The sequence below is a fragment of the Photinus pyralis genome, unplaced genomic scaffold (assembly GCF_008802855.1).
Source record: "Photinus pyralis isolate 1611_PpyrPB1 unplaced genomic scaffold, Ppyr1.3 Ppyr1.4_LG3a, whole genome shotgun sequence".
Taxonomy (NCBI): Eukaryota; Metazoa; Arthropoda; class Insecta; order Coleoptera; family Lampyridae; genus Photinus; species Photinus pyralis.
Window position 1 is genome coordinate 20,646,725 of NW_022170509.1, and position 25,612 is coordinate 20,672,336.

The following is a 25,612-nucleotide window of genomic DNA, read 5'->3' on the forward strand; positions in this document are numbered from 1 at the left end:
TGGGGCGCAGGGGGTTGGAGGGGGTGCGTCGCCAACTATGTCATTGTGATTCCCCCTCCGAATTACCGAAACGGATTTTGATTTTTTTAAATATCTCGTTTATTTACTAAGATATGAGGGGTGGTAAGTTTTCAAATTGTCACCCTGTATGTAACCACTGCTCGAACGTGTTTTTATTGAACCTACCTCGTAATTTGTAAAACATAAGCTATCCGACGGCAAACAATAATTCATTTTATTTTAGTACAATTTTAGTGCAGAATTTTGAAACTTTGTACAACGAAGGGAACCATTTATTTTAACACATGCCGTCGCAGTAGGTAAAACGTAAAAATTGTACAAACATGGAAAGTAATGAAAAATTAAAGCTACACGTTAATCTTTCGTAAAGTTTCTCCCGTGCCGGTTGGAACTGTTGGAAAGTATTTATTTGCTTCACATGAACTGAAGAAACATTGAAAGTTTGACATTTTTACAAACACTGTACTGTAACACCTAAGGAGTGTTTATCGTTAAACCAAAGAGTATACAACGAAACTCTTTGGTTAAACTGAGTAGTTTTGCAGATCCCGAGCAAGGGATGTTGGCAATAGCCGCAACGAGTGTATTTCTGTCTTTTTACCTACTAACAAGAATTATTATATTGACTTTTCGGTATCATTAATATTTCGACCCACTGTACCCATTTGGGTACACACCACAAAATGCTGTCCATTGCGCTATCTATAAGATAAACTCCGTACATTATTACTTTTACTTGAATTACAGACTTCTATTATACTAATGAAATTTTGAATTGGATCGGTTCCTGCGTTATTTTTCAGTTCGCCTTCTCCAATCGTTCTTGTTGCGTGATGCCGTATTAGTGGAAATTAGAATTGCAATAACTCTAGATATAAACATTGTTTCTGACTACAGTTTTGTTTATGTTATAAGGTAAGCTTTCGTTATCATTATACCATAAAGCTTGAAATGTTGCTGTTTTGTAAAATTTCATATTGTTATGTTTATCTGGATGTACTCGTTTGGGTACAATGGGCATGACGCAAGTCTATTGAAATTTTTGTACATTTGATATTGTTTATTATAAATTTTTCCCTACGCTGCTAATTTCCAGTGTTTTCCACTATTTTCAAAATGGACTCGGATGCTATTAACACTATTACATTTTATGGGAGGAGGTATGACCGATTGGACGCTGCAATTAAAGATATTGTAAATAGAAATAATTCTTACAACCCAGATATTGTGTTACTCCCTCCGGCGGTTGATTATGTCACGGACGAAGAGGATATAGATGAAGACGTAATCCAAACATGAGCTACCTATTGATGTACCGGGCGAAATTGAGGTTCAATTTTACGAGGACGAAGTTTCTGAAGATGACCTACCCTTATCAAGATTGCAAGATATACTTTTGTCTAATACATCTTCAAGTAGGACAACTTCTAACCCGAAATGGACCAATGACGTACTTGATATAAGTATGAAAGCATCAACAGAATGGAAACTACGAGAGGAGGTTGTAAAGAATGGTGTGGCTGGCCTGAATCCAATCCAAATATTTGAAAAATTCATTGATGCTGACGTTATAAATCACATTGTTGAACAAACAATGTTATATTCTCATCAAAAGAATAATCACAACTTTCAAGTTAGCAGTAATGATTTAAAGACATTCATAGGTATTCTTTTGTTCAGTGGATATCACCAACTTCCCCGAGAACGTCTTTATTGGAGTGTCGATGAAGACGTTCATACGCCGATAGTTTCCAATGCGATGTCTCGCAATAGATATATGGATATAAAGAGATGTTTACACTTAGCTAGACAATTCTGCCATTGATAAGAATGATAAACTTTTTAAATTGCGGCCTCTAATGAATAAACTAAATCAAAACTTTATGCAATGGGGTATTTTTCATGATACTCTTTCCATTGATGAAGCCATGATCAAGTATTATGGTCATCATTCCGCAAAACAGTTCATTAGAGGAAAGCCGATTAGATTCGGATATAAGGATTGGATGGTATGCAGTTCTAATGGATATTGCTATCATTTCAACACCTACTGCGGAGCTGAGGCCACAAAAAATCCACCGATAAACAAAGTGCCTCTAGGATCGAAAGTTGTGTTAGACCTTCTGCAAATTGTTACAGTACCATCTGACCACCCTGTCTTTTTTGACAATTATTTTACGAGTTATGATCTACTGAGAACCCTGAAAGAACGTGATATTAGAGCGTCTGGAACTCTTCGTAGTAACCGTTTGAAAGTCTGTCCATTTCCAGACCAAAAAGAGTGGAAAAAAAAAGGATAAGGGATATTTTTGCAAAAAGTATGATGAAGAAAACAAACTGCTATTTGTTCAATGGAAGGACAACAACATCGTAAGCATGGGTACTAATTACGATGCTGTTGAACCTCTTGCTAAAGTTAAACGTTGGAGCAAAGAAAAAAAAGAAAAAATCGATGTATCACAACCTAGGGTAATTTACAACTACAATAAGGGCATGGGCGGCGTAGATCAGTTGGATCAAGGGGTTAACAACTACAGGATCAGTATCCAAGGCAAGAAATGGTGGTGGTCGCTATTTACCCACATGCTAAATGTGACGGTTGTTAACGCATGGAAATTACACGTATTTATTAATGGGAAGTCGGAACTGCTTCCATTTGTTAGAGAATTAGCTACATATTATCTAAAAAGCAGTGAAAAGGCTATATACAGTCGTAAAAGGCCGGGAAGCGTTCCATCCAGCGTTTCAAAGAGTGAGGGTGGACATTTTCCTAGAAAAATGGAGTCACAGTTAAGATGTCGGCAGTGCCATATGCGTGCGAGATGGCAATGTATCAAATGTAATGTAGCTTTATGCCTAGAACGTGATTGCTTTATAAAATTCCATTCTTAAAATAAAAAAACAGTCACATTAAAATTTTGCCTTCATTTTCCTGCGTTGATCCCATTGTACTCATTTGGGTACGCCCAATTTATCATGGCCCTATTATCAAAAAAATTAAAAAAATATTTTTTTCTTGATTATTTTGATATATATATTTGCGATACAAAAAAGATTTTGATAAAATTCGTTCAAAAGTGCCCGTGGGACGATATGGTGGGGCTAATTATTGGTTAGAACTCATTATTAAAATGCAGCAAATCTACTGTAAACTCGCCTTTCATTAGAAACATCCCTCTGCAATCTACTGTATAATGTATAATGTATATTTTGTCGTAATATCACATTCAGTGCTTGCGACAGGTCAAATTACAGCATAAATAAGTAGTATACAATAAAAAGTACAAACAGACAAAGAAATTCATAAAAAACTAACAATATTAAGAATAAAAATACAAGTTAAAATCACAAATTAAAAACAATAGGTGTACTGAGGTATTCCTCTATGGAGTAGAAACAATAAGCTAAAAAATGATTTTTTATAAAATTTTTAACTTAACGAAAGGTAACTGCTTCACAGCCAGTGGTAGTACATTATACAAATCTATGCGGGGGCTATTATTTTTGGATTTGGGAAGTATGGAATCCTCAGATTTTTGCGTTCCTAGTGTTGTAGCTGTGTGTAGTGTCATTAGTTGGGAATGTAGATAACTTTTTGTGAATTTCTAAAAGAGCAGTATACATGAATATTGATGGCAGCGGCATAATTCGAAGTTGACGGAAATATCGCTGGCAGTGTGCTCTAAACTGGGCACCTACAATAACCCTTATCGCTTTCTTCTGCATAATAAAAGCTTTGTTCGATTTGGGAGCATTTCCCCACAAAGTTACTCCATACAGGAGATGAGAATGAAAAAGTGAGAAGTAGCAGGATATAAGGGTTTTAATAGATATTGCCCGTTTTAGAGTTCTCAAAACAAACAAAGACTTAGATAGCTTCGATACAACATAGTCAATGTGATTGATCCACGTCAACCTATCGTCGACACAAATACCTAACACTTTGGCGCAAAGGCCTGACGAAATCTTGTTGCTGGCAGAGAATGTCAGTATATGCGTCTTATCCTTATTAAGCATTAAGTTATTATTTGCAAATCAATTAGTCGCTTCTTGCAACGTGATTTTGGCTTTATTGCATAATGATTTAAAAGTTTTATCTTTAACAATTATGGAAGTATCGTCAGCAAAGGCTATACAAGTACTGGGGTATACAAATTGAAAAAAATCGTTTACATAAATAATAAAAAATAGAGGCCCTAAAATAGAGCCTTGTGGAACACCATGTTTCGTAGGAAGTAGCCTTGAATACTCTCCATTAACAACAACGCATTGCTTACGATTGTAGAGATAAGCCGAGAAGAATGTAGCCGCTAAGCCTCTGATACCACATTGAATCATTTTATTTAATAAAATTTCAAAAGAAACGCAGTCAAATGCTTTTGAAAGGTCGCATAATATCAATGCAGCTAGTTCACCCTCCTCCAGAGCATTGATGATTGTAGAAGTAAGTTTAGTAACAGCTTGAATAGTGGAGTGTTTTTTCCGGAAACCATACTGAAAACAGCTTAAGATATTGTGATTATGCAAATAACTATATAGCCTCTTGTTTAAAATGATTTCAAAGATCTTAGCAAACATTGGTATTATCGTAATGGGTCTGTAATTTCCCAGATCTCCACAATCTCCTTTTTTAAATAATGGCAGTACCACGCTGACCTTAAATGACTCTGGGAAGTTACCTTCACATATGCAAAGGTTAAACAGGTTGACCAAATAAATAAGATATATGTCAACTGTTGCTTTAATGATTCTCGCATTAATTCCGTAATAATCGGCACAGAGGGAATTTCTAAGCTTACTGACTGCTTGAAGAACATCTATTTCGGTAATTGGATGCAAGAAAAAGGAGCCGTTTTTAGAGTTTAATTGAGCGGTAACAGTTAAATTGTTAATGTTGCCAGACAAGTTTTGAATTATGTCATTAGCAACATTCACAAAGTAATTATTAAAATTCTCAGCAGCGAATGGGGGCTGTATTGTTTTAGAATGGGCCTTGTTTCTTTCAAAGTTAACTAAATTCCACATATCCTTAATTTTATTATTTGAGTTAATTAAGAAATCATCGTAAGCTTTCTTTTTTTGAACAGAAATTGCACTACGATATCGCTTCTTATAGATATTGTATGCATGGTAGTCTTTATTGACATCACAAATAGTTTTGATGCATCGGAGAGTGTTACGCATATCTTTTAATTTTTTAGTAAACCAGTTAACCGGATTTTTCTTTCGACTACATTTTAGGAAGCGAAAGGGAAAATGCACATGAATTAAAGACTGGAATGTGGTTACTAAATAATTTGCTAAAAAATTAGAATCTTTTTGACTATTCTCACGAATGTGCCAATCAACCTTAGACAAATCGCGTTTGAAATTTTCAATGCTGTAAGATGGGTATAATCTGACCGTGCGGAGGATTTTATTAATTGAGTTTTGCGTTTTAAATATTAAGTACTGGCCTTTGTGATCTGATAAACATGGATCGATCACACCTGATCGATATGAGTGTTTCGGTAAATTCACAAAAATATTATCAAGACATGTAGCTGAACTTGCGGTAACTCTAGTATAATCGTCAATTAAAATTTCCATGCCAAAAGAATAAGCCACGGACTTAAGATTCGCTACAAAATCTGATTTTACCATAAAATTTATATTAAAATCGCCTGTTACAATAATCGACTTTGCCTTGGTGTAACAAAAAGCTAATACTTCCTCTAAATGCTCTAAGAATACACTTGGTACGCCATTAGGTGATCTGTATAAAGTAATAATAGCAAGCATACTACTAGGAAGCAATACCCCACAGAATTCTGCATTAATTTCAGAACAGAACTGATCTAAACAAATTGATTCACATTCAATTGTGTCTTTTCTGTAAATACAAACTCCACCATGCGAACGTGAAGATCTGCAAAATTTTGCTGATAATAAAAAACCAGGTAAATTAACAGTTCCTATATTATCAACGTTCAACCAATGTTCAGTTAAGCATAGGAATTGAATATTAGAGTCGATTAAAAAAAGTGAAAGTTGATCAATTTTGTTCCGTAGAGATTGAATGTTAATATGGAAGAGGACATTATGACCAACTGGACTGTTAGGAATTAAACCGTAGTGCGAGAAACTTGTATGAGCGACATTCATTTGATCAATGTTGACTTTATGTTTTTTCCTAAAAAAGGAACATTTTCGTCATTAGAGGTTAGTACAATTAAGTTAGAATTATGTCCTATAGGCGTAGAGTCAATAATATAAGATATAAAATATTTAGTAATGTAGTGAATTATAAATGATTTACATTTATTGCTTAGATGAATACCTTTGTGAAAAATCCTGCGCGAACCTAGGATAGCATTCACATCTATGTAACTAACGTGTTCAAAATTGTTACTGTATGAGTGCAGTTGGTAATTAATCCGGTGTGCGTAATAATTGAAAGAATAATTGTCTTTATCGTATGGGACATTAACACAGATACAGTTTGTGTTTGACAAAGAAGTAAATGCGTTCTCAATAACAGACTTACTGATCAGAGTATGCTTGGCGGCGTTGTTTGAACCGGCAAACAGTATCACGAAGTCATTTTTGTCGTAATCGGTAAATAGACCCTGCGAGTTAAAAACTACATCTTCAAATCTTGCATTCGGTTTAAAAACACATAAAATTGAAAACTTGTTAGGTGGCAATGAGTCGCGAAATTTTAACGCGGTATTTCTGCCCTGGCTATCTGATAAAATTAACACTTGGCGTTTACGCTTTGAAGAAGTCACAGAAGGGCGATATTTCAAACTTTGAGGAGTTTCAACAAGTTCCATAGCTACCTTGGAGTTTTCTGCAGCGTCGCGGAGTTCATCAGCAAGTGACAATACTGGTTTAACACATTTGTTGTTAGGTTACTTGTACGACAATAAGGGGTGGTATGGCTGTATTCGGTCTGACTGGAAGTCATTGACCACCAATTAATTAGGTAACTCACCGGGAGGCCTCCCTCCCCGAGCTGGACCTCCCTCTCAACACTTCGATTGGCGATTGGGGTTGAATGCGTCGGTGCAGATTACCTCCTGAAGGGTTAGGGACTACGCCGCGCCCATGTGTTATTTAGGATATACATCCAGCCTCGGATCTTTAACTAGGACCCTCGGCCAATACATCAACAACCATCTGCCTCTCATTATACTCCCTGCGAACACACCTGTAAGTCAAATTCGTCCCCTAACCGTTTTTGTTAGCGTTGAGGCCTTAGATTTTTCGTATTATTAGGTCGACATCATGACCTACTTGAGCGAATAGGTCACTCAGGGGTACAATCATCGGGAGTTACCCGGGACCACGTCATAGACTCATGCACTCTTGGACCCTACGAATGTATCCGGATATCTGCCAGGGGCTTTACATAACAATAACCCAACGATGGCCTGCACAATTCACTCGCCACCAACACGTGGGGGACACTCACATTCCAGAGCATTTCTTACGATTGTGGCCAAAGAGTAACTGCCTTAGACCCCTGCACACATCTATGCTGAATTGCCCACACTTGACCATTGAACTTGCCACATTTATCAAATATCGTTTTTACTAAATATTACAATGGCATCATTTACGGGGAGTAGTTAAGATTCTATGCATTTCAATCGAAATGCCGTAATCGTGTCGGATTTGAAGACAATATTTGGGTCGTCTGCATACGAAGTCATAAGAATAGTACCGTTATCACTGTTGCCTAATATGCATAAATGAGTTCGTTTGAATAAAGCAAGTGGGATCTAGAATTGGATCTCTGAGGGAGCCCAGTGTTTGCTGACATTTTTTTAATGAAGCCGTGTTGAGACTTGTATGTATAATTTCGAATTTTTTTGGTGAGTTAATAGTAGGCTAGCAGGCCTATAGTTACAAATCTCCTTTTAGGAAGATCGTTCAACTCATTCTTAATAGTAATCGTCGTAATTAAATCGTATATTGTAATCGACACTAAAATGCCAACTATAATTACGAAAATTACCGTCAATTATACTGTAGGTAGTAACGGATAGCCGTATATTGCAAATGACAAAAGGAGAAAACTTGTGCAAAATAAACGAAGCATTTCTGATGAGCTTCAATTTCATGATTGGGGATTGATGTTTACGGTATACCTTAACCACCAATCAGTTGGCCTATTCACTAGCACCACTCACTTCGTTGGTTTTCGCGTTCCGTCCATTTTCCATTAGCCTTACCGTTTCAGGGCGACTTTCGGATTTCTCCGGTTACGTTACTATGGTGTGACCTGGGATTTTGACCCAAGGTCTTGGATTTGGCCAAAGTCATTCAAAACGAGAAAAAGGTTATTGCAATTAGATAAATTCAATTGTAAAGGCATAAGCAATTTCTTCTTTGTATTGCGCATGTATTTATGCCAAAACTTTGCATCCAATAAAGCGGGCGAAATGGAAAAATACGACTAACCTTAGTTTAGAATTCTTCTCTTTCATCATGGGTTCGATAGATTCTTACTGCTAATTTTCTACGAGTCAATTTGGGGTTGATATCAGATGGTTTCTAAAGACCGGCCGGTATGAAAATCGTCCGCCAACAATTTTCGGAGTGGAATGTGAAGATTACTATAGGCGTTCCCTAATCTTATATGAATCGTACTTTTTTTATCAGGTTGAATCGACAAATGCGAATGTTTTAAAATTTCTTTCTAGCTCGACCACAAGGCCGCTAACAATCTGGACTGTCTTCAGACCAAGTCGACGAATAACACGCTAATCTTTTTCTAACCTTCTCCAAATCCGTTACCCAAACGCGAATGAATCAATTTAGTGCTAAATAATCCCTTGTCTGAATTACTCACTAATTTTTTAATGCCAAACAATGGTTAAAGCGGCGGTCTCTAATTAATTTCCATTGGTTCAAATGGTTTTTGGGGCTGTATTTGACATTCAGGTTTGTGCAAACTCGACACTTTTCACACACAAGTAACAGAAGACTCAAACGTGCAACTCAAAACCATATCCAGACAATGATTTGAAACAATTAACCCATTGATAAATGTAGGAAGATGGCGAACTCTTGTTAGAATCAACAAACTTGAAACTACCATGAAAAGTGTTTGTTTGGGGGAGTGTTTTCAGGAACTGACTCTTTTACAACTTTCGCGTATCTCGACGGGAAAAATCGCAAAAAATTTAACTCAATAAAATGTCTCATTCCATTGTTAATGGTGGAATCTTAACAAAAAGGAAGAAGAAAAATAAAAAGCACTAACGTTTTCCTAGTAGTTGTTGAAAATCCTTATTTTTTACCTACAGTATTCACTATATTGACATTGGTGTGGGATTTCTCCGGCAAAAAATTTGTGATCTTAGCCAATGGGATTTCCCGGTTGTTGACCTGGTTTTGTGGTGTAAGTTCGTGTCTTGGGATTTTCCCGGAAAAAAACCGATCACGTGATTGATGATTAAGAACTTACACTTGCAAGATTGCCTATCACGCATTCGTAAAACGTACAAATGGAAAAGTCGACAGTTTCTTTGGGATAGTCAACAATCTCGTTTTGCAAGTAGATACTTCTAATGGGTAGAATTTATCATGTTCTGGGAAGTGTATGTGAGGGAAGGAGATCAGCTCCTCATTATCCATGACCCCAAACCTTTACAGTTAGTGATGGGAGCGATACCAGGCATGCGCATTTAGACCGGGAGGGCAATTTTGTCATACGTACTTGAAAGAACATTCAAAATTCAGTGCTCAAAGGTGAGAATGATTGTTCATTTTTTTAATGCAACGGGTGCCTGGATCGGGAATGTATTACTTGCTTCGGATTCCTAGGCACAGATAAGATGTGAAATAATGAGGCAGAACCTCTAATAAATCTTATGAAACCCTTCGGCACCGAGATATCTATACGTGGGTTGTGAGACGTTGGTCAGAACTTGTTGTACTAAACCTGTTTTTATTTTATTCAATCCGTTTTCGGAAAAATCGATCTTCCGAATGAATAATGAATGTTTCCAAAATAAAACATGTATTTATTTCGACTACTTATCCCCGTTCTTTTAAACCGCTTACCCATTTTACCTTTGAACGCTTTTTTGAGAAAGTAACCTTATAGCAATCCTCTTTAATAGATAATTAAATGACCTTTAAATTAACCTCTTACGTGTATGTGTTCATTCATGTTGTAAACAGGACCCTACCCTGAAAGCATCACGTTGATTGCCCAAATTTCGACGTAACAATTTCTGATCTATTTTTTGTTTCAGGTGGTGCGTGCAGCGAGCCCAGTTCTCTTGAGAGTCATAACATTAGGAGCATTTTTTATTTATTGCACGGTAGGTCGCTTAATGTGTAACAATTCGAAAGTGTAGTTTAGTTCATTCTTTTGTATTAAGCTCTGAATACTAATAGGGTGCACTACTTACGCTTTTCAGAAGTCATTTACTCTACATGTGAGTCAGTCAACAAAACTTTAGGGTTGCTTGAATATACTACGTAACTGTAGTTAATCTAAGCAATACTCTCCTCCTTTTACGCCTATACAAACAACAACCATCTTTCCTTTTGCGTTTTAAGACTAAGTATTTACGAACAACAACTTCCATTAGAAAAGTATCTTCTTAGAACGATGTAGCATTAATTATATACTATGTTTTGAACGCAGGATTTACAGTTTTCGTGTTTGTTCCCTTTTAGACGATTGTCATGTATCCCCAGCCAAGCGTCTATACATGCACTGCAAGAGTATGGCTTCGGGAAATAGGATTTTCTCTTACATATGGAGCGCTTATGCTTAAAACTTGGCGGTGAGTCTTAATTCCATTTCATTTAACAATAACTATTTTGCGACGGACTAGGAATACCACTAGGATCGTTAACAGAACATTGAGTTACCTAGTTATATCCGTCATGCCAATAAAGACAATCAATCACTGATCTTATTTAATAATTGTACGTAGCTTGCTCAGTATTAGACCAAACTTTAACGAAAATTTGCACGGCAAAGCTTTGTTTGGGAAATTACAAACTAACTTTAACTTTATTGTCTCACTCAGAAAAAAAAAATACATTAAATTAGTAGAAAATTTGAGGCGAAGTTCAGCTTCGAAGTAATTCTTCTTAGCTGCTCTTACACTTAACGCTTCTTAGCATTCTTCACAAAGCAATCACAATGAATTGTTAAAATAACTGAGGTTTATATGGTTTTTCTTGTCTAAAGGTGCATATTTTTTCAGGATATCTGTTATCTTTCGCGTACGTTCAGCAAAAGCAGTCAAGATCACCGATGTGAATCTTTTGAAACGTCTAGGGATCATCGTGTCAATCTTCAGCATGTTCCTAATAATTCGTACTCTTGTTGCACCGCCCGTTGTTATTGTCGGGAGAACAGCAGATGATTTGAAAGCATATTTGTGCCGTACAGATTGGTGGGATCACTCCTTTACTACAAGTAAGTGTCGCTTTGCAACTTTTCAATATTTTATTGGAGATTAAATTTAATGTTAGCGTCGACATTTTCACTTTACATAGGTATGCACAAATTGTAAATATAGTTCAAAGTAAAACGTAAATGTCCACGCATGCTTATGGCATTCAATAAAGCATGCTCGCAATACAAATTGCTGGTATGTATGAAAACGGTTTCATTCCTTATTGACGTTTATTGCATTTTTTACGATTTGAACAAACAGAGCTTTTAGCACGCGAACAGCCGTCGTTATAGGTGTACGGAAATAACAGTTTAATAAAATTTGTAAGCAGGTAGACATTTTCTTTCAAGAAGAAACTGTACAAAGCTTCTAAACGACACGGTTTCCTATTATTATGTAGATTATTTCTTTTTGCAAGTGTTAATACACCGTCAATACGTAACTGTCCCTATAGCAACCTTTCCGGTTCCGTTTACAATTCATTGGGGATGATTTATAAAGATCAAAGACTAATTTTGTAAACAATCTTTTGAAAGAACAAAGTCAGTGGACAAGAACCTGCTCTTCGTTACCTGATAATGAGGTAGATAATTAGTGGAACAACTATTACTTCTTAAGATCGTCTTAATATATTTTTGATGGCGGACACTGATTGTCACTAGTACGACTGCGATCAAAAGATCCTCTCGAACTGCCGAAATAAATCTCTTTAATACAAAAATACGTTTCAATATATCATTTATGTTGAAAAAATCTGCTATAACTTTTGGAACATGAGAGGTTCTGAACCAATTTTTAAATACACGGCGATTTGTAAAACATGTTCCTAAATTTGCAGAAGGTAGAGCATCTATCCGTGCACTAGATTCATCTTCAGATTTGGAAGTAAAATGGCTCTGTGTGGTAATCCAAGATGAGACAAAAGTTGTTGGTGTTTATCGGTCATAAGTTATATATCTCAATTAGAAAGCTGATTTATCTGGAAACATCTAAAGCTTCCATTTTGTACTGGATCTGAAAGTCTGTAAAAGACGAAGAGAATTGTACCCACAAGATTCGACGTAAAAATGAATGGAAGCAAGAAAAGGAGGTTTCATAGTTAAACTTTGGTTTATTGTGACCAATGTTCCGCAATAGGGAAATCTCAAAAAAATAATTAACTAACTAAGTTTGGTAGTTAGGAAAAGCACGAATTAATTGTCGTTAAACTTGTTTACCGGTTGCCGTTTAATGTAAAAATCTATGAACACTTCGTATACACAACATTTTACTACTCCAAATATAAACGCAATGAACGTGGACCACTATGCTTTACCAGTGTGAAAGTGTTCTTAAAACGGGGAAAAAAATACGAGTTTTATCGTTAAAAAACCTATCGTTGCCATGGAATTTAAGTTACTCTTAAGCTAAGCTCCGCTTAAATTTGTCGATGCAAACGGCCAAGTGAAACAAGATGGAAGGGATAAGGACAGGAAAATTGTGATGACGCAAAGTTCTTTTAGAGTGGTAAAAAAGAGGGAAAAACGGAGTAGGATTTATTGTCAGCAAGGAACTTCCCATGTGTGTAACCAAAGTAATCTATGGCTGTGGTAAGTCATAGGGCTAAAGCATATTCTACTTATGGCAGACAGAATTATACTTAAAATCGTGAAAAGAGCACGGAACGAAAGATAAGGGACTTAGACAAATGTTTTTGGACAGAGCGAAGTGGGGACATTAATGGATGAAGAAAAAATGAATTTAAAGTCGTAATGTACAGTGTAAGTAATAGAATCAAGCCGAGAATAATCAAAGCAGCTGAAGAGAAAGTGGGATATAAGAGAGGAATAAGATCAAAGAAGCCTTGGATCAATCAGGAAATGATAGCCAAGATGGAAGAAGGTACAAAATCAACAAGGAGGAGGAAGACAATATCGGAGAATAAATACGGAGATGAGAAAAGTAACTAATGAAGCTAGGGAAAGGTGGGTGGAAAATCAATGTAATGAAATAGAAAAGCTTGATACGATAGGAAGGCGCGGTATTACTTACGACAGGATTAAAGAGGTTACTTGGAACAGATCATCAAGAGCTGTCTGTTGAGGTGGAAGACAGTGTTACGTTCACTTTGGGCCAACGTGACGAAATTACCTTAGATAAGCACACGGTAAGCTCAGGCAAAGTAGAGGTGGGTCGGGGTGAAAATGGGGTTCTTCTATACACACACAAATAAGCCAAAAAGGGAAGGAAACAGTAAAAGTAATCCGGATAGGCGCCACTTAGTCTTTGATGAATTTAGAGAGAGAGAGGAATACTAAAGGGATGAACAATGCAGACCAAGAGATCCTTGTTCTCGCCTTACTAAACTCAAAGGAATACACAATTATGGGGAAAACAAACAGTATTTGATGTATAAATGCGGGTAGTTTAATAACAAAGATCTCAAAATATCACAAATCTGACACTGTAATATATCGATCTAGTATATCAAACTGGGAATTTAAAATAATCTCTAATAAAACAAATGAGAAGCCAACTCGTAGCCTGGGGAAATATTTATCCAAAAGGCTTCCGCAGAAACAACGGAGCTATAATCATTAAGTGACTTTCAAACAAAGTAATAATCACAACTCGTTAGTATCAACAACCAAAATGTAATCAAACGTTAAAAGGGAAAAACGACGAAAATAACTAAATTTACCTTGAACTCCGGTCGCAACCTTCCGAGCTCAGAGGACGCGAAACTGCAAATCTGAAAACAGTCAGACACAAAAACAAAAAAATATATGAAGGGTAGTGATTCGCGTTGCACAATATATCGCATAAGCAATGGTTAACGTAAGACACGAATGGTTATTCTTGTACGTAGAATTGCAATCAATACTAAAAAGAATCAAAAATTCGAATGACTTTACAACAAAACAAAATTTGGTTCGACTAAGGGTTGGTTTTCACAATCGGTATGAGATATCAAAAAAATGACATGAAATTTTAAGAGAAAAATACGATAAAAATGTACAAATAAAATAACTGAATCTATCTTCAATGACAAAGCAATCTTATCAATTCAAAAGAAATTACACGAGCAAGTTCTTCAAAGTAAAATACATAACGTTAATTAAAAAATTTACACAGTACCAACTCCACACGTCTCGTTAATTAAGTACTTGCGTTTCGGAGGAATGAATCGTAGGTCAACGAACTTCGTAAAATTGGGTCAGCAGTTCAAATATCGGTTTCACATGAAATGGAGGTGATTCTTCAGTCAATTCTTCAGTCGGTAAGGTAGAAATATGTAGAGCGTTTTTGATTGTAATGGCGTCGAAACTTCAATGGAATTCTATTGCACCATATGGAAAATCGGGTATTCGCGTTTCCACGTCAAAATATCAATGTACAGTCAGGAAGCAATTGGTAAAACCAAAATAATAAGTAAGAAAACTTAGGGAGTACGAAAGTAGCCGCAAAACGGCCTTAAACTTGTAAGATAAATCCGCAGCAATGCGTCATCAGCGAAATTGGAAGTAAGATGATAAGAGAAAACTTCACTAATTTTAATACAACACCACTAATTAAATCCCAATAAAGGTAGACGAATATGTCAAGTAAGTGTAATGGGCGTGTAGTTCAAATACAAGTCAAGATCGAATCGAGTTCTTCAACAAGGACTGCGCGCGTCGACAGTGAGTGGGAGAAGAATAATCGCGCCAATCAACAGAACACTAGACAAAAGCTTTTTAAAAGAAAACTATATCGCAAATAAAGGATCGGGTTATAATGTGAACACCTAGATGGCATAAGGATTGCTATATAAAGGTAAGAGTTCGCATAATGTTATTCGAGAAGGATTCCACATAGTAATTCAAATATAAGCCAAAGCAAAGATTACACGGTAAAGAAAATAACGTCACAACAGGAATGGAAAAATAGTGAAAGAAAAGAATGAAATTATAAGTCGATGGTAGATCTTTATAAAACACATGAAAAATCAAGGCAATTGCAAGGGGAAATCGAATTACTGTGATTTAACTTTTTCTGCTTTGTTGGCAGCTCCTCCGGCAGTTTTGGAGGAAGATGGGATGCGCATAGGGTATCCACACATGTAATATCCCATACAAGTTGCTTTCCGTGTGTCCATGGGATCAATCCATCTGGTCGTTTTCCATCATCTCTAAAGATGCCGTGGGGTTTGAGAGTAGAATGGGTTCCAGCAGAAATGAAAACTCTTACATCGTTGAGTGTGATATGACGAGGGATAAGACCTTGAAGGGAGCATCTTAGACCTCGAGGACGATTTATTTTCCGCATATACGAGGATGATAAATTTTGCTCCGATCTTGAGATTAAGACAAGTCTGTAGTTGTGTCCATTACATTCGGGATTCCGAGAGCGTTTTTAATAAAAACAAGTTGTAAATCAACATATGCATGATTAAAGCGCATTTTTGGTAATGCAGGTCAGTATTTTATTAGCGAAGTTTAAAATTATCGATCTCACGAGTAATTTTGGCTGCGTTAAATAATTAATTTTATTTAATTTCAATTGAGGGTACGTCTTCATTTTGTAAAACAAATCACAAAGTAAATAATAAGTTTTTATACTGGTAGCACCTCCGAAACCCATATCGAAATTATTTTCTTCAATTATCGATCTCATAAGTAATCTAACTCAAAATAGACTAGTGCCTGCACATCTACACTATAGCAGAAAGCTTTTTGTGAAAATTTGAATTCTCTAGCTATTGTAGTTGCGGAGAACTCACGCGGACAGCCGGCCTGCCAGCAATAACGAATATAATAGCGTATTTTTTTCAAAAATGCGCTAAAAATGCGGGGTGGGAGTCCAGTAGTTCCAGTCTCTCTCTCAGCAGTTTTAGCTTGTTTTTCTTATTTAAAAGTATTTTTGGGATTCCTTCAGGAAGGATATCAGTACCAAGAAGTTCTAAATCATCATTTCCAGTGATGACAAATTCTCCTGAGAAGAAATCGAATTTTCTTTTATCTAATTTAGAAATTTTGCCTAGATTGTGTATTTCACAATTAGAGAAATTCAGATCCAATTCAAGAGTATTAGCAGATTTCTGAATTGTTAATATATCTTCTAATACCATTGATGTTGATCCATCAATAGTCACGTCATCTAAGTAAATCACAATAAATTCCGCATATAGAGTGGTACGGAGAGGATGGATGGAAGATTCAAGGACACAAAGGGTCTCCTTGATGGGCACCTTCAGCGGATGAGAGGGTGTATTTTCCGAAGCATAAGGAAGATGGTCTTGAGTAGCACTGAAATAGGAAGTTTCATTACTTTCCAACATCTACTTTCACACGAATACAACAAACTCTAGCAATGAGTTCTCGAAGGGTTAGTCCAATGGTAATTGGTCCGATTCCTCCGCATTTTTTTTTATTAAAAACGAGTATACGAGCTGCGCACGATTTCTTTAGGAATTTGACCGGAAAGGATGATGTCACTCAAATTCCTTAAGTTTAAACCGAATGGCTCCGTTCACTTTTTGGCATAGGTCCTGGGGTCGTAATCCATCCATTCCACCAGATGACCCGTTTGGGAAAGATGATAGAAAGTTTCTTCTGCTGTTATTTTGACTGGATTTTGGAAGATTTCAAGTATTTGGCAGTGTTTTGCCATCGGGATGTTGTGGAGGATGAAGAGTTATCTGAAGCTTGTAGTAGAGGACAGGGGCGTTTTCAGAGGTGAGAAGGCGGAAGGATCCTTAATATCACCATCTCGGATTTTGCCTTCAACTGCTTTCACCGGATCAAAACTGTTTCCTTTTTTATTATTTTCTACGACGGGAATTTTTGAATTTTTATCAAAATTATATATTGATTATTCATGTGAGCCTCAATTCTGGTCTGGGAGGAAGATTTAAGGTAGCAGAAGGGAACATTTCTCCTTGCTATTGTTTTTAATAATGTTTGAGATTAGTGAGTTCCATTTTTTCAGCTACCGACTGTTCTGGCACCGTTAGTGAAGTAATGGAGTAGAATTTCATTTTGGTATTCGTCTAGGGTTTGATATGGTGTTTCTAATTTGTTATTGATCATATTGAAATCTCCTAGTAATTCCTTTTTACAATTTTGGTCTTTATTTCAGGATGCAAATGAATTTTAAATCCTAATGAGGTAGGGTTCTTACATTGTGACATTCTGTTCTGAAATACATTGTGCTGCTAGCAGTTCTATAGGGTTAGTATGTGTGCCGGTTTTATTCCCTTCATCGTCACTGTCACCAGGAATATGTGTAGGTATGTGGGTCGGATATATTTTTTCTACAAGGGGCGTCTGTGGAAGATTCCGGATCCAAATTAGAATTTTTTTCTATCGCCGTGGTCCGTTCCTTTATGGCAGCTTTGAAAGAAGATTAGACCGCAATATTTCTTTTATTTGATTTTATGTGGGTTTCTAAAGAATCGAAAAGAATAGTCTATGATGTAATAGAATAGGCCAAGATAAAAATGGAACAGTGAAAACGTAATGTTAAAAGCCCTTTTAAACGAAGGGTAAATCGAGAGATCCGAAAACAGTCGAAATGAACAAGAATACTGCTGCGGGCACTTATTCCTGCATCGTTCTAGATCCAGGTGCGAAGTAGGTGGAAATTGCTGCAATTGAAAGCGGAGGCACCAAATAATGTACAAAGTAAATTGAAATGTCCTGCTTCGTTTTCCTAGCATCCTTTAAAATTTCACTTGCGCCTAACACTTAAATCATGTTAATCATCATCTTACGTATAAACCAGCGGCTGTTTACAGTAGGTAATTGAAAATTTATGAAAATAGTTGGTTGAAGTTTGCGACAGACTAACGAGAATTTTAAAGTCACGTGACAGGAATTACGAGTGACAACATCAAAGCAACATCTACTAATTTATACATCTGAAAACATACCTTCTTTAATTAACTTGCAGTAATTAAACCCTATACTTTGTGTTTTCAAAACCAATCTCATGCTCGAGCACTTTAAACGTTCTACTGGAACCATTTAAACCTCATATAAATCTACCTTGATGTACAAAAGCGATTTTAAAGCAACGGCTATTGTAGCAGTGCAGAATTTCTTTGTACCCACATAAGTTACTATGGTTGGGACATATTTCCCACTATTTCAAATGTCATGAAATGACAAAGCGCAAAATCCCTAAAGCTTCACAATCTGCTGTAGCGATCGTGTTAGTGGATAGTTTTTAGAAATAGTAAAGCATATTTATTACGATTTGTTTCTTTTCTTTTAGTGGAAGTCGTATTCCTGATGTGGGGAATACGCCTGTGCATCGTAGTTCGCAAAGCTCCATCAGAATTCAACGAAAGTCGATTTATCTCAATGGCTATTTACAACGAATTTTTATTGTCCGTTTTTCTGAACATCTCAATGTAAGTAGTAGTTACTCACTTAATATGTATGATTTTGGTTTTGGATTAACTTTTCAGTTGAAAATTAGGCATTATTTCTTTACTATCGATTAATTATTTTATTCCTGCACAGTGCACAATATATAAAAATGAACTTTTTTCCTTTTCAAATCGAATGGGTAGTTTTTGATGCGCTTTGGAGATTTTTGAGTTAAGGTGACCGGCCTATCCTATCAAATCTGATCTCTTGTCTGCTTTTTCTTATATTCGAAGATGTTGTTCTACCAGCACTTTTTGGAAGCGCACAACACTTTTTAAATATATTTGCGCAGTATTTGCGATAGAGGGCTGAAATATTGTTGACTAAAATATCGTCCAGGAACAGAGTGCTCAGTACCACGTTACATTGCGAATTTAAATTCTGCATTTCCCCACATTTTCATTGATGCGATCTACAAGACCCATAATCCAATTTGCGCCTTTGTCTCGCTTCTTCAACCCTTTCTTCTACCCTTCCCCACACTTAATGCTCGCTTTAAACCTTTATTTTGCGCGCATCAAACCTACTTAATGTATTCTTCACCATTCATTAAACACCATTTCACAGACCATCCTCATTACCTCTTTACATCCCCTTTCACGTTTCTTGAAAATATACTCACATTTTATTATATTATCCTAAAATTTCCCTAGTGGTGTTCTGTGGTTTTTTAAGAATCCCCCTGAAATTCCACTGGGATGCTCATATTCTGAAGTTCTTAAAATTCAAATTCTCTTGACATTCCCTGAAAAACTTTCTGCCAATTTCCCCCTTTCTGTTAAATTCCTCCAATTATTCCTTTGAAGATATCCTAGAATTTCTCTGTACATAATTGAAATTCTTTTTTTAAATTTATTTATTTATTATTCCTCTCTTGTTCTGGGCCCTCAACAGGCTTGCGCCCAATTACAGAGTGACCCGCATAATGCTTTTTCTCTTTGATATGTCTCCAAAATATTGTTCTGGTACTCTAAAATTCCCATGCGACTCTTGTGAAATTCTTCTAAACGTTTCCATTTATTTGAAAACCGAAATTTTTACTCCTAAAATCTATAGAAATTTGCCTCGAAAAGCTGAACGTATTCCAAATTCATGCAAAGGTTCGCTTGAAATTCTAATGGAATTCCAATGAAAATCTCGTAAAATTACTTTGAGATCATCCTAAAAGATCCCTAGAATCTCCCTAGTCTTTCCTGGAAATCCTTGCAACTTTGAACTTCTTCCGAGGCTCTCTTAAAATATGTATCTTAGAATTAAAATCCTCCTCAAAGTATCGTGAGATTCCTTTCAATTGTCTTGATGTGCTCCTACAACTTTCCTAGCACTGTTTTTTTTATGTTGAAGACCCCTTGAGTTTCCTGGGATCTCCTGAACGTTGCGTTATAACTTCTTTTAAAAATTCTCTAAAAACGTATTTTTAGTAAGTTTTACAACCTCCATAAAATGTTTCATGTGTTGTTTCCATACGTAATAGATTCTTACTCAAAATTAACTACTCTCTGTTGGATGGGAGGCCCTTATTCACAATAAAATTCTGCAAGGATATGCTAATTCAATAGAACCCGTAATTAAATTGTAAACTTAACAGATTTTAATTCTAAAAAATATACACCACCGGGGGAGGGAGGGGGGGATGGGTTAACTGTGGGTAACTACACCCACATATCTAATCTGGTTTTCTCGTGCAGGTTGAACACCTATGGATTAAGGAAATAATAGCACAAATATAATTTTTGATTCTAAAAATCAGCGATTTGCAACTCCACGGAGTCCGACACCAATCTAGTGTGCAGGGGTGGCTAGTCCCTGGGGCTCCCACTACCCTGAATACATCACCTTTAACGAGTCACATTTAAGACCGATTTCTCGAAACTCCTGTAACGTATGGAATGCTCCCCAGCGAAAAGAAGAGGGTTTTATCAACTGCATTGGGAGCAGTTCAACTTTCTTGCTCAAATTGAATTTAACTGCTGGCATTTCACTTTATCAATTGCAAAAGTCAATCTAATTCCAGATAGACCATATAGGCTTCAGATGAAGCGTTTCAGCCCATCGTGTAAAAATGCCTTATCTACATTGATACGAATTAGTCCATCCGCTTGGTCATGGTCTATAAGTTCGGTTTCGGCGGCTTCGCCGCCTTACCTCGCTCCCATACTTGATGGGTAATTACTCAAAAATAAACTATTATCTCTCCCTTCCTTGCCTCTTGATGAACTTATTTTGAAACTAATTTGCAGCTTTTTGGAGCTTTCAGAAGAAGGAAACTTTTCACTTTTGGTGATACCTCGTAAAATAGAGGGAACGTGTTTCCTCTGATTCCATTCCACTTCGGGTTCCCTACTTGATGCGGTCTATCGGCGACTACCGATCCTACAGATCCTGTGGTGATTACTATGAAACAGAAATCATGTACACTGCGCACTTTTGGTTTATGGTTTTTTGTAAATGGATTTTTGAATCTCCATTGAATTGTCTTCAATTTTTTTGAAATTGACTTAAACATTTTCGAAAATTCCTGACACAAATTTTCTGAAATCTTCTTGAAAATTTGCATTATTTCGGAAATTGTCTTAAAATTTGGCTCGAAATTTACCCTTTTGCAATTTGCAATGTTACTTACTTACCCCCCCCCCCTACATTTTCCCAAAATTCCTCTGGAATGCTCCTAACGTTGCTCCTAAAATATATATGTATGAGGCAGTATTGCAAAACATGTTGGAAGTTCTCCTAGAATTAGCTAATGTCTTTTCTTGAAATATTCTGGCGTTCTTAAAATATTTTTTTAATCCTAGTTGAATGACTCTTGTAATTGCATTGATCTAATTGAAATTGCGTGAAAATTGCCTGAAAAGTTTTCTGCAAATCTCCCAAAATTTCTTTTCAGCTCCCCAATTTATTCCCTGTAATTAAAATTTTCTTTGATATGTTTTCTGAAATTTTTACTCCTGAGGTTCTTTTAGAAATTGTGCAAAATCTATAGAAGTCTCCCTAAAAGGCTGAACATGGTCCAAATTAATATAAGACTTCCCTTAATAAACCGCTTGCAAATTGTTCCGAGGTTTCTTTTAAAATATCTTACAATAAAAATTCTTCTCAATGTATCCTGAGATTCCTCTCAAATGCCATGATCTAAAATTTTATTGGTACTGCTTTTTTTTACCTTGAGGACCCTCTAATTATCCCCTTCAATCTCCTGAGGGTTGCGTTAAAATATCCTGCAATCCTTCTCTGGTTCTTCTAAAAATTCTATTAAATTTTTCCTGCAAACCCTTTACCTCGCTTCCATACGTGACAGGTAATTACTCAAAATTAACTCCTCATTCACAATAAAGATCTATAACGTTGTGCTAAATCAATAGAACCTATAATTGATAATGATTTTTATTCTGAATAAAGGTCATACACCACCGAGGGGTTTGGGGGGGTCACAACTTGGGTTATTACTCAAAATTAAACTAGTGTCTATTGGTAGGGTTCGATCCCATTCCACATTCCACTTCTATGAACCGAAGCGCCTCTTTTAAGCGTAACTCGCCATTCTCGTACCTATTTTTAACCCCTTTTGAACGCTTTCTATTTACCTCGTGGTGCTTCCGGTTCATTTCTGTGCCTTTCAGAAACCCTTTCGAACACTTCGAGTTCGTTCTTTCAAGGGCGATATTCTACCAAGAGTTTCATTTCTAAAGTTTTTTTTAGCCCACTTCCAGAGCTTTTCAAAGTTTCATGTACTTTTCAGTAAACCTTTTCTAGTGTTTTAAAACCAGCTTTGTTTCTGGAATTCAAAGTTATATTTTAAACACAAGACGAAAGCGGGAACTGTATAACTGTAACTGTATAATTTCAGGTTTTTCCTGCAGAAACCGGCAAATCCAGATTTGCTCTACATAATCTTCTTTTGCCACACCCAACTGACCGTCACTCTTCTACTGTGTCTCATTTTTGGCAGCAAGGTATGTAGCGCAAGAGGTTAACGTTCATTGTAGTCTTGTTGCTTCAGGCATACATGGTGTTCAAAGGGCAAGATAAAAATGAAAATGGCTCAGGTGCATTGCCAAAAACCCAAACCTCAAAGTTTTTGGGTAAAACACGTTCAGGTAATTCACAGTACACTAGTACTAACTCGTCGATGGGCGGAATAGAACACTTAAAAATTACAGATGAGGACATTCAGGAGGAATTTATACGATTATACACTCAATTGGAATTGCTCAAAGAAAAAAATATTCGTGTAGGTAATCGGCACCTTGCATCCAAAATTGGTGCTATGCAATCAGCTGCCACACGCTTTGACTGTGATCAATCCGGAAGTTCGGCGCGAAGTAATTGTAAACTCAATAGTATGTTAAGTGTAGTGACTGATAAATTTGTTTGCGCTACAGTATCATCCCCTGACTCCACCGAAGACAATACCGCTGTAGCAAAGACTAAAAGACAGAGTGTATCTTTTTCCGAAACTATTGATAATAATCCCAGCGGAAGTGCAATAAGGGAATCGACAAAATCTCTGAAGGATGTAACTGCAGACAGCGTTTCTTCTGGAGATTCTCCAATAGAATTGAAGAACCGCGACGATCAATCGGAGGCCAATAGCACCGATCGCAACGGCCGCCTTCTTAAGTCCGGTCATGCAAGAACCCACGCCATTGTGATTAATTTAGATGATAAGAGCCGATTTACTGAAGAAGTAACGGTTTAGTGAGTTTTTTTTACTGATTGTACGTATTTAGGGAACGTTGCATCTTCAAACTCAAAATTGTCACAATCGAGCTCCATTGACAGATTTGGGTTTATTTAGCAATGTTTACGTTAAACAATGTCGTTTAAATGTAGTTGAGGTGTTTTCCGTCAAACCTATAGGCATATCAGCATTCCGTAAGTATAGCCAGTTTTTTGATTTTTATACCCGTGTCTTTCCGATATTTACCATCTGTATGCTACTCTTGTAATAAAGACGCCGTTAATGTAAACCTCTACCTATACAACTATAATGTTAATTATTGTTTACCTGAATGCACCTTACCTCTACCAAACCTAAGAGACGAGTATTGAGGTAACTTGATGCATATCATTTTATGCTGAACAAATGGATAATAAATACTTTTGTTTATGTAAATAGAAAAGCTTTGAAAATGTTATCTGTTAACGCATTGTCCCTTGCAATATTGTTAATATATGGAATATTGAGGTGTCAAGTTGAGCCTTTACGTTACTTATTGTAATAATATGTTATATGTTAACTGATTTAAGTGAATCCATATCCTTGTTGTAAGACACAAATAAAAAAAGTTCATCTAAATGCTATTATAATTTGTCTTCTGATAAACAAAATATATATTATGATAAGAGGTGGAGAAATAAACTAACCATAGAACAGTTTATTTTCTTGTAGCATGTAATGTCGGATATTTTAGGAGCAGCGCGTGTAACTTCTGATGTCCAGGATTTGAAGTATTTGCTCTGAACAAAATGGTTTAGTATGCCAAAGTAGACCGATAAAGAAGTCTCTCGCACTAAATAGCGCTAAATGTACTAACAACCTCATTCGGATAACAACAAAGGCCCATATACAAATCTGCGCACGAGGAAAGAACCAAGCCGTATTGGGAGAAAAAAAAATTAATCAACGGTAGCAGCCTCGAGAGTAGTTCAAAATATCCTCTGCCATCCGGACGAAACCCAAGCCAACATGCAGGTGGATATAGTACACGTAGCCAGCTACATAATTTCCCCAAGACGTATTTAGTTAAACCGGTTAAACTGGTGAAAGCAAGTTTCTATATCTTGTCTTCGTCAAGAGTTGCATTATTTTAAATAAACAACATTTACTTACGGATATGTTAATCATGAACGAAAAGGATAAAAATGTTCTAAGGAAATGAAGTAATCGATGACTTCGGAGATAATGCATTCTCTAAGGTTATCCTAATTTTTATGACCTACAACTAATTCCAAAACATTCACGTGCTGATTAACATCTCCCACCAAAACACTCTATGTCACAGCGAAGTTGTTTTTATCGTCTAGATCCTTGTACCATAGCAACCTTGGCGACCGTTAACAACATAAAATAAGATAAACAGATTTGTAATTTTGTTATACATTAAACCACACTTTTTACTATGGAAGAGAAGCAACGATTTTGTTTTCGTTTTTCGGAAGCAAATTGCAAGAGTTTATGACTGATTCGTCCTTTCAGTTGCATTTTACTTTGTTACACGGAGTTGGTCTGCACTTCTTCATTATACTCAACGGGAAGGAATATCTTGTGTTCATTCTAGGTTTAAACACATATTTACCCGTGTAGAGGCGGATAAGAATACCTCTACCGCAGAAGGCACTGCGTGTCGTAAGAGGCGACTAAACAACTGCACGTCGGCCAGCAAGGCCGAACGATTTTAAAAAAGCATGTTTTGGGTTATGTATGTTGAACGACATTCCATGTGTGAGGATTTTGTGGAGTATCCGGGAACCGGTCTTCTCTCCTACCAACCACTAAATGTGCTAGTCTAGATACCAGATGCACCAATTTTGGATGGTGGTTAGGGTAAAAGGATAGACCTCCACCAACTTTTGTTTACATTGTTGTTAGTGGAAGGAGTTCGAGTAGTGTTCTAGTAATTCTATTGGTAGACCCATGCAGGTGCTTTACCACACAGCAAATTTGCTTTCTTCCTAGCAAACGCACTCTATGTAAGTGTTATATAACGCGGTTACTTAGCAAATGTCGTGAGATACATACATGTAATGCCACTTACAATTTCCCGCTACATAACAACACTG

The 25,612-nt window shown here is 36.5% G+C and overlaps 1 protein-coding gene across 1 annotated transcript in view; it reads left to right on the forward strand.

Moving 5' to 3' along the window:
- LOC116166175 (probable G-protein coupled receptor CG31760) overlaps window positions 1-24,122 on the forward strand; it is a 56,206-nt gene extending 32,084 nt beyond the window's left edge. Inside the window, exons 3-9 of the mRNA XM_031481037.1 lie at window positions 10,272-10,340; window positions 10,702-10,811; window positions 11,241-11,455; window positions 18,672-18,810; window positions 22,677-22,782; window positions 22,830-22,926; window positions 22,990-24,122. Of these exons, the coding sequence (XP_031336897.1) occupies window positions 10,272-10,340; window positions 10,702-10,811; window positions 11,241-11,455; window positions 18,672-18,810; window positions 22,677-22,782; window positions 22,830-22,926; window positions 22,990-23,528 (1,275 nt within the window). The 3' untranslated portion in view covers window positions 23,529-24,122. The remainder of the gene's footprint in view (window positions 1-10,271; window positions 10,341-10,701; window positions 10,812-11,240; window positions 11,456-18,671; window positions 18,811-22,676; window positions 22,783-22,829; window positions 22,927-22,989) is intronic.
- The last annotated feature ends 1,490 nt before the right edge of the window (window positions 24,123-25,612 follow it).